Raw genomic sequence first — 11,030 nt, 5'->3', positions numbered from 1 at the left:
TATAACCTCAAGCCTCATCGTTAGTTTGTAATTTGTGTTTTGTAACAATTTTATATTGTATCTTCAATATGGTTGTATCATGTTCAACTTTTGGATGTACTAATAGGCGCATTAAAGGTGGAAGTATTCATTTCCATAAGTAAATAATAACATTTTATAATTTTATATAATTAAATATTTAATAAATATAGGTAGGTAACATATCTATTGTACCTAAATATTAATATTTTATATATAGATTTCCACTTAATAATCTTGAATCACTTAAAAAATGGTTAATTGAAGTTAAAAGGAAGAATTTTATACCTACAAAGTATAGCTCAGGCCTAGATTCGGCCTGGAGCAACAGTAAAATTTTTAAATACTGATGCATTTCCATCTATATTCAAAGCGTTTCCGAGTCATTTACAAAAAACAATACCAGTTAAACGTCGTAAATTGGACATAATTATGGTTAGAATTAACTATACTGATTTCCAATAAACCTTTACAAATATTAAAAATCAAAATGTAATGATATATATTTATTTTAGACAAATTACATTGATGTAAAAGTTGAACAACAATCTACAAGTAGTGAGCAGGGTACTGAACTATTAGTTGAGAATGAAACAGTCTCAGTCCCATCTCTTCAAAGTTATTGGTATTTATATAATATTATTATTACTGTGTATGTTGTTTAGAATTAATATGATAATCTTTTAGATTCTGAGCGGAGTGAGGAAGCTATTGGTTTTATAATGGTGTTTATTTTTTTATTTTTTATTTTTTTTTTATATCCAATATACAAAAGTACTACCAGAAAGAAATCTTCGATTTCAAAATATAGTATCTTATCTTTTAGCAAATTGGATCGAGATGGTACTTTAAAAAGATCATTTTTCGATTTTCTCAATAGTTATTTAATGCCACGGGAAAAACCACTGAAAAATTACAAAAAAACGCTAAAAATGGGTTTTTAATTTCCAACACTTTGTTTATCACCATAGAAACAAATAAAAAAATTACAATATTATAATATTAATTCAACTTACAAGATAAAACAAATAATAACAATAGAAAATATCCAGACTGACAAACCGTCTCCGCTCAGAATCGTTTTTCGTATACAATGATATAATATCATTGGATTCAAATTTAATTCCATCCATTACAGTAACCCACTTGTAATCTACTGTACAGCAGAGCGACATCCACGACTTACCCGCCTTTTTTCATTTATAACCACTGGAAATATTAAAATAAGTGCCAAATAAATGTTTAATGGGGGACGGAGTGACTGAGTGGACTAAGGCGTCGCTTGCGACGCTCACAGTCGCCGGTTCGAACTCGTCCACGGGTGGCATTTTTCTTCTGGCAGTCACGGTGTCCGGAGACATGGTGACATCCCTCACCTGGCAGTCGCGACGAGTCGTTCCCCCTCCACCGTGTCCACACGCCGGCCGGCTTTCTTGCCGGGACAACTTTTTTGTCTTTTGTCAACGCTTGAACCGGGCGGATTACGTACCGCCCGTTCGCGTCATGTTGTTGGGCTGTGGTCGACCTCGTGGTCATCCAACCCAGTGTTTTTTTTATTAATATTATTTAGTCGGGATGAAGCCACTTATATTATATGCACACTTTTTTACCATCGTAAACTTTGAGATAGTTTGAGTTTAACGGATTGTGTCACCGTCCACCGGTGAATTTTTATTATAGGTACGTGTCAACGCTGGGCCGTCGTTCAACCTGGGCCGCGGTGCCGATTTTGGCTGCTGACAAAGAAGACGCTGTCGCATTTTCAGCGAGGACAGTGCTGAACTCCGCCGAGGTGTCAATTAGGTCATATTGTAAAATTATTATCTTAAATTTGCTGTTCAAATTATTATTATTATTATTATTATTATTGTTTGTAGCGAGTGTTAAATTGCACACGGTGCTTACTTTAATTTTTATTATTATTTTGTAAAATATATATATTGCGCCATTGCGCCTAATCTACTTCGACATATTTGTATGAGGTAATATATTGTGAGTTAACCCCTCTTCCGTCCATAAAATTACGCTAATCGTTATCGCTAACCGCGGTAATAAAATTAGGAGCGGAATGGAGCACACATACATTATAAAGAACGCACCAGCCGCACAAAATATACGCATATGAGCGATCAGTATTATCTTGCCTTGACTCCATCTTCATTATACTTTTGGTGTTTACTTGCTGCACCCTCCCACCAATTCATCCAACATCTCCGCCAGGTCATTTCACATACTTGGTTACGTGCAGAGTCGGCTATATACGCCTTAATTTTTTTTTTTTTTATGTACAACGTTATTCGTTGCCTATTAATTATTATTATTATTATAAATTATTGTTATCATATTATTATTACTAACACTAATTATAAGAGTTATATATTCATATTCAAAATATTATTATGAATTGCAAATATTAAGTTTTTTTTTTTTTTAATTATTTTACCCGTGGCTACTTAGGCCATTGGGCGGTCCTTACTTTGGGGGAGGGTATTGTAAGTTTAAACACGTATGTTTTGGTTTGGCTGATTTTTAGTGGGCATCCGTAGGTGGCCAAATGTAAGTTACTACACGAATAACCTTTTTACCTGAAAATCAAAGATACTGTAATCTCCTACATGGATATTTTTACCTGAAAAAATATAAGGTAATATACTACACTTCAACATTTTATTTGAATACATGACATTGGAATTGGAAAGCTCAAAAAGCTAAAAATTATGACTTGAAAATAATAAATATAAAAATATATTTTTGAAGACTAAATACAAACATTTAGTTAATGATTTATTTTAATACGATTATTATTTTAGTTTATATTTATATAGGGTACCTGAATTGATTTTTGTATAATATTTATAATTGTATTGCAAGACAGATATTTTATTTTTAATGTTGAAAATACAGACATATTTTTATTTTTTCTACTGATAAATTTTTTAACATTATTTTGATTTTTTACCTATATACCTAAGTCATTTGGTTATTCAATATTTAATAATATTTAAATTTTCTTCAATCTCTACTTGATTTTTATTTTTTTCGATGATGTATCATATATATAGTATTACCTATACTATAAGTATGTATTTGTAATTAAATATTAATAATGTGATATTTACACTAATTACAGCGTTTAACAAATATTTGTCCAATCATTTTCATGTGTTTGTGAGTAATATAAACTAATATTGTAGTACTCACGGGGATTTTTATCTTTATTACCACAGATATAGTATACTATTATTATGAAAAATTAAAGTTGAGTAAATAAACATTTTTTTATATTTTTATGTGAATATAATACATAGGGGTGGCTTACTTTTCATGTAATATCAGGTGGTGGCTACAGCCCCTCCCAACATTTTAGCCCTAGTTGCGCCACTGTCTGTAGGTAAGTATGTAAAATAGGTTTAGTAAATTGTGATTCCATTGCTTCACATAATAAAGATAAAGTCGTGATTTTAATGGTCTCATTTTAATACAATTTGGTAAAATTAAATTACCATTTTTACCATAATATCTTAAAGAACATTTTTTAACCTTGTTTTAAATTTTCAATCCTTAGCTATAAAAGTTTAGCCTTTTATACATTTTGAACTACAAAATCATTTTTTGTAAATGATAAATAATCCAAATGATAAAATTCAAACATTAAATGTTATATAATAATATATCAAGAACTTTATATTTAATTTTCACGATTTTTTACCCAACGATTAAAATTTAATTGACATTTATAGAAAATAAAACATTATAGAGATACATGAGATAGGTGTACATTTTACTTTTGATTCCCCAAAGTACCAACTAGATTCATTTCCCTCTCAGAAAAAGTGCTGTTGAAGAAAATATAAGCATTTCTTAAAATAGGTGATGACAGACACAAAAAAAAGGTGGGCAAGTGGTCGTCGCTCTGCTGTACAGCAGGTTACAAGTGGGTCACTGTAACGGATGTTGTTAAATTTGAATTCAGTGATTGTCATTGTAAACGAAAAACGATTCTGAGCGGAGATGGTATGTCAGTCTAGGTATAAAGAAATATATACTTATCTAAGGTATTAAAAAAAAAATTGGCCTATAATAAATTCCAAATGTGTGAATGTTTTAATATCCAATGTTGTAAAAATTTGAATTTCAAACGCTCATAAAAAAATTTAATTTGACTTGCCGGTGACATTTTTTTTTTTTTTTTATAAAGGTAGATAATCTTTGTAGCAATCCAGTAATACATTTTAAAATCTAGATTTAAAACAAAAAATTGTTATGAATTCTTAACTCAAAATAATTTCTAATTTTCGTGATTTTTCCATATTTTGTTAATTTTTCAACTTTAAATGTTTATAACAAAAAACTATGACTAAAAAAAAAAATGCTGGGTGCGCCACTGATGGAAAACGCTAATTATAAATTGGTAATGCAATTATTGAATAATTTAAATTAATAGTGCTACAAAATTGGCTATTTCTATTTAGGTATAGGTTAATGAAACGTGTTGTGATAATATTATGAATAATATTATCTTTGCTTTGGACAATCGTATTCATCGGTGATCGGTCATAGATTTGTATTCGTGTTATAATTTACAGACTACCTATAATATTATGTATTTTTTATTGAATTATAATTGCCACGATACTTGTGTATGAAATGTATGAGTATCTATGTAAACCAAGTGTGTTTAATATCATTAAATAATAATAATGTGTATTGTTTATTATGATGATGTCAAACACAAAATCGATGAACTAAATAATAATTAAGCAGTACAAAATAAAACCAATTTTTATCGCACCGGTTAATAACGTAAATATTATATCTGTTTGCTTTTATGATTAATAAATTATTAATCCTGTTAAATTGTTTTACTGGTAGATGGATAGAAAAAAATCAAGACAAAACAAGCCCAGCGATGAAATGTCCATAAAATTAGTGGTTACACCAATTAAAGACAATCAACGTGATTCAAATAGAAGTTCTCGGGACGAAAATCAACAGCTCAATCGATATGAGTTTTATCTAGGAGACACTAATGTCACGCCTCTGGAACCAACTAATATTAAATATGAATATTATGATAGTTCTAATGAAAACTCGTTGGACCAACGAAATTTATCAAAAATATCCACTACTCATAAGGAACAGGAACAAGAAAATCACCTCAATACTTTTCGTCAACTTAACATTAAATCCCTTGACAATTTACTTGACAACATATTTCCCAAACGGCAATATCACAATGGAGAAGGCCTGGATGAAAACAAATACGATGTTGGTGCAAATCTTATCTTTCCCAATAATAATATTAGTGATGATAATTATGAAATTGAACTTACTGAGAGTCCGACGTTTAACATTTTAAACGTACCGAGCAGTGTTAGCGTAAAAGGGTAAGGCAGTAGAATCGAACCTATATTGGCTATTGAATATTAATTATGTTTTAATCTGAACATTTTGTTTAACTATTTTACGAGGTTTTAGACATTTTTACTGAACTATAAATTATCATAAAAAGTCACAAAAATACAAGGCTGGGCAAATTAATGATTTTTTTTAACTCAGTTAAGTTAAGTTAAATATTTTTTGTTCAATTAAATTCAAAGTTAAGTTAATAAACTTTTTAATACATCAATTAAATTTAAAGTTAAGTTAATAAATTTTGTTAACTTAATTTAACTTCAATTATTAAGTTAATTAAAAAAAAAATATTGGAAAGATATTAAAATAAGTGAAAGTCACTTGAATATAGTAATATAGCTTATACTTATGATAATAGATGCACAATAATATATTATTATGTATACTATTTAAAACCTGTGTGGGTTACCTCCAAACTAGTGTGGAACCGAAGAATAAAAACTATGAACTAAGAATGTATGAATGTATATTACACCACTATGTACCTATATGGTGATATGATTAAAGAAAATTAAATAAATGGTTGCTTCATTTATTTATGGACGTTATTATTTATTACAAAAAAAAAAAAAAACCCAAAACGTCAAATGCCATTTATTAATTATCTTTTAATCGAGTTTCGTTATTTCAGAGATGGAGATTATGAAAGATCGCAAAAATCAAAAGAAGTTTATCTAAATAACTTATCAAAGCCACGCATGAAGATCGACAATATCTCGCAAACAGTAAATTCTCTCATGGAACGTGAAGACGTGGAATGTCAAACCTCGAACGTCACCACGTGTGTGGCCGGTACTCAGGTCCACAATTTCAACATAATAGACACTTTCAACGAGATGGACGTGAAACAAGACGTAATCCCGCCATCGACCATTAATGACGAATCAATTGAAGAGAAAATTCGGCATGCCATACTCGCGGACAGACAGCTGTTTGATGACGAAAATGATCCTATGAATGACGGTGCAGCTGAGGACTACCATGCCGAGACGACAATGTTTTTGGAACGGATATTGGCCCAAAACTCGTTGGACGTCAAACTATTTTGGTCAAACGATATAGAAATGATGAATCCCAAGAATGAATCGCACTTGGAATCTCTCTTGGACTATAAGGTTTTCGGTCTTACGTACTGTTTTACACTGACGTTGCTTGGCGATGCAGACAAGGGCTTAGCCGTCAGATGCATGCACTGGAACGAGACGGAGAAGCACTTGTTGGCTGTTGTCTACAGCAACCTTATATACACCGATTACGCAGACAAGCAATACGCATCCGTGGCTGTGTGGAGTACGAAAAATCAACGTACTCCGGAACGGTAAGAAATATTATTTAACGCTCGTCGCGTTTATCTTTTACATCGTTAAAACAATATTTTTATACCCGGTGCTTGATTTCGGGGGAAAAAAAGTACCTAGGCGATGAAATATGATGAATCACAAAACAATTTATTATTTTGACTTTTTCAACATTTTATCACGCTATACCTACCTACTCTATTAATAAATGACTTCTTCATTTAACAAATTTATACGCCATAACTATTATTATTATATATACGTTCCACTTAAAAAAGATAAACATGTACAATAAAAGTCTGAAAATAAGTAAGGTACGTATGATATATGTCGTGCTCCCTCTCCTACATCGAGTACTAATTGTACCGGACAGTTTGGGATTTTCATTATTGCCTTAATGTGCGCGCTCAATGTCTTTCAATCGATTTTATAGATTCTACGAGTTCAATATATCAGCTATTACGTGCTTAAAGTTCTCAATCAAGACTCCAAATAATCTTGCCATTGGATTTGACTGCGGGATTATAAAAATAATCGATATCTCTAAAAAATCACTCAACATTGTGTTTCAAACGTCCACTAACCTATCGTTAGAAACCACCAGCATTTCGGGGCTTTTTTGGACCACCAACACTGAAAACAAAATACTCCATGAAGTCAAATCAGAATGTCTAGTTAGTATAAAATGTCTACACAATAGTATCTGGCACTAGGTTTTAATTGATATTTTCTTGACTTTCATAGATGGCGTGCAATACGGTTGGTTGTATTTCACGTTATTGTTTTTCGCACGGGAAGTTTCAGGAAAAATTAGTCATGAAATTATATAATAGTTTGATACAAGAAGAATTCCCAGGGAAGAATTTGGATGAAAGTAAAACGTATAAATCGGTTTTTCGTGCAACTAAATTTATTGAACTGAACCAAAATGCGGATTTGGTGGGCACTGCGGACGGTCTCGTCTACTCATTTTTATATGACGATTTAATGACTCGTCCAAAAAAAATTGTTTCTCACTTCGGAATAATCAAATCGTTGGAAAAATCACCTTTCTCTCAAGATGTATATTTGACAACTGGTTGCGACTGTAACATAAACATTTGGGTCAGTGATATTTTTCTTGAACCAGTAATAACTTTAAGTGTTGGCAAACAAATCGAAAAAGCTATTTGGAGCTCGACATGTTCGACGGTTATAGCATCTATTATTGGTAATATACACGATATTATATCCAAATACATAGGATAAGAGTTAAAATATGTACAATAACAATATGTATATGACATATGTTATATACTAAATGATTACCCTATACATTTTTCATAAAATAATAAATTTTAATCAAATTCCGATTTTCAAAATTGTTGAATATGCATAGAGTCCACGTCTTCAAATTCTTATCATTTCATAGTAGTTAAAGAGTGACCTGTGACGATACAAACTTCTGTTTTTCAAATGAGAACCCCTCCGCTTTTTTACTGTTAATTTTTTAGTGGAAAATTTTTTTGAAAATGTTGGTGTTCCTAATTCAAAATTTGAATGAGTAATTTTTCAGAAAATTAAAATATTTACAAAGGATTTAATAGTCTATTAAATAATGTATCTTCAGTGGAAAATAGTGGTTGTCATATTAAAAACAGAAATTTCTATCTCCAAAGGTCACTACTCAAATCTCGAGAATTTGAAAATATGGTTTTTAAGAATAGTTGAAAACTCCAAAAACAAATTTTAAATAATTGTATTATTGAAGAAGAAGACAGGGGTGAGCATGTCTGGAACAATTTTGTATAACTTACATATAATATGTATAACCGTAATTAGTTGATTCTTTTAAAGATAAATACTCATTTTTATTGTTTTTTAACAAATTAATGTTGCTGGAAATATTTTTTTTACATAATTCATAGTAATTATAAAACAACTTTTTCCATTTTTTTTGTTATAATTTTGATTTGTTTTACGTTTTTGAATGACGCTATATAATTTAAATTGTATTTTCTAAAGCAGATTATTTTATGTGTATAAAGTGTCGCATAAAAATATATTGTAATATTTTAATATAATTAAAAAGTTAAGATATGGACTGGAAAAACAACAATTACTTTATACTTACCGTTAAAATTGGATTATTTTCAAGCTTAATAACCCTAATCTAACAGTAAATGACAACTTAATAAGTAATTTAAAAATTAAAATGGTAAAAATATATATTTTTTTTTTATGTTGTTTTGTAATATCTTCGAATTGAGTAAAAAAATATTTTCAATAACGGTAATACTCTTCAAGAAAATGTGTGTTTACTTATAAAAGAATCACCTGGTAAATGGTAATTTGTTTACAAACTTGTACAAACGTGACTTCGTAATTTTGTATAATGGGCAACAATACGTCAATGTACACTGCGGCAATTAAAATAACGATCTCGGTAAAATAAATATTATACTGACAATAATCAGCAATAAAAATATTCAAAGTCTTGATTAGGTCTCAAACAAGGTTAACAAGGTATATAAAATCTCGACTATTGCACCTTTTTCTTCTTATCTTTAGCGGGAATATTAACCATTCACATAATTAATAATGTAATGTACCTAATAGGTACTAGGCATGCCAAACAATTTTATTATTATTTATTATAATACATATTTTAAAGTATTTAATGTTTATTTATTTCTAAATATTGTTCTAATTTCTAATTACTGTACTATTGAGCTTCGACCTGTTTCATTAATTTGAATAAATTGTTATCATTATTATATTATTGTAATAGTACCTATGTCCACCTTGGTTTCGAATAAAATTATCCTACGGTTTGATATATCAGTTAAGATAAATTATTAACTACCATTATATGTGACTATACGGAAAAAATTGAACCGAATTTAAATTAGCCGCTCATTGTATTATTCAGGACAGGGATAGGAGAATTGTTATTTGGGACATTTTTACTCCGTGGTTATAATTTGAATTCAGTCCGGTTCTTCCGTATAGTCACGAAACATTTTATCTCACTCTCTTTTATAGTCGTTAACGTATAATAATAATATTTTTGTAGTAGTTAATTAGTAATGTGTATGGTTTTTCAGACAACTGTATACAAATTTGGGACTTAAGTGTGACGAAATATGACCCGATATTCGTACAAAAAATGCCGAACCCCGATCAAAAGTGTACCGGATTAGAATTTACAGCGGACGGTAAGCATTTGTGCGTGTCCGATATTAGCGGAAAAGTCACAGTGTACGTTTTGTCGAACATTTCGTCACACGATAAAGACGATGAACAATATAATTTAGTGTATACCATCGCAAAAATCATATACGGTACAAAATATTTGCCCAGCGTGCTGATCAGAGAACGAAAGGAGTTCGCTGAAGTGTTCATTAAACTGGATTACGAGAAATATGGACGTAAATTTTCCTAACTATTTTCACTTTTTTACATTATTATTTATTATTTATGTAATTTTATCTAAAATTGCCATATTTACATACTGTATACATGTATATATTATGCGGTATTATATTTACATTTTGGAAACTCATAGTATTTTGGATATTAAAAATGTTATGAGACAAATGATAATCTGCGTTCTAACTTAAAGTATATATATTAATCTGTGTTGAATTGATGTATCTACTTATCAAAGTGTAATTTTTTTTTCAAGACCTCAAATAATACATAAATGATAATATTTTAAACGTTCTACAAACGATTGGTTGCATCGAAAAGTTTATGGGTTATCCTAATTTAAATAATTTGTCTAGATCCGTAGAGAGTCAATTTTAAAGAAAACTAAAAACTGGTTAGAATTTCAAAATTAGGGCTAGAGAAATGGGTAAAATTTGGTTAGCCCAAAATGTTCTGCTTAACCGTTTGCAAAGAGTTTCAAAAACACCAAACAAATTTAGTATGATTGTATTGAAAAAATTGGTGTTTTCAAAATTTAACACAATTCCCCAGCCTCGCATTTTTAAAATATACATAGGTGAAACTCTATTACTGATTTTATTTACAAAAGAAAAGTTCGTTTTTATAAGCCTTTACAAACGACTTATAAACGTAATGTAAAATAATCATGCTGCACATTATTTAATTTGATCAAGGAGGCTGAAGAAACTTACGTATGTTTTATATTTTAATTACCTAGTCTACCTAGCCACAAAAATCATAAATCAGATCCAGTTATATGTAGTTACGAGTACCTACCTATATTATGAGCGTTGTACCACTGGTAACACAGACCACAGTCATGGCCATTCAAATGTATTATTCCATATTATAGGTATAACCTACCTA

General features: G+C 30.0%; 1 protein-coding gene across 1 annotated transcript; it reads left to right on the top strand.

Annotated features, from left to right (window-relative positions):
- The first annotated feature begins 7,198 nt into the window (after window positions 1-7,198).
- LOC100569472 lies at window positions 7,199-10,155 on the top strand. The gene is made up of 2 exons (XM_029485179.1): window positions 7,199-7,941; window positions 9,818-10,155. Exons 1-2 carry the CDS (start codon window positions 7,476-7,478, stop codon window positions 10,153-10,155), a joined length of 804 nt encoding a protein of 267 aa, XP_029341039.1. The 5' UTR covers window positions 7,199-7,475.
- The last annotated feature ends 875 nt before the right edge of the window (window positions 10,156-11,030 follow it).

Source organism: Acyrthosiphon pisum, chromosome X (genome assembly GCF_005508785.2).
Source record: "Acyrthosiphon pisum isolate AL4f chromosome X, pea_aphid_22Mar2018_4r6ur, whole genome shotgun sequence".
NCBI classification, from domain to species: Eukaryota; Metazoa; Arthropoda; class Insecta; order Hemiptera; family Aphididae; genus Acyrthosiphon; species Acyrthosiphon pisum.
Note: the sequence above shows the minus strand (reverse complement) of the source record. Positions and strands in the feature narration are given on the sequence as shown.

Coding starts and splice junctions, on each gene's coding strand:
- LOC100569472 (XM_029485179.1), top strand. CDS start 7,476: ATGGCGTGCAATACGGTTGGTTGTATTTCACGTTATTGTTTTTCGCAC. Junction 7,942..9,817: donor GGTTATAGCATCTATTATTG/GTAATATACACG, acceptor ATGGTTTTTCAG/ACAACTGTATACAAATTTGG.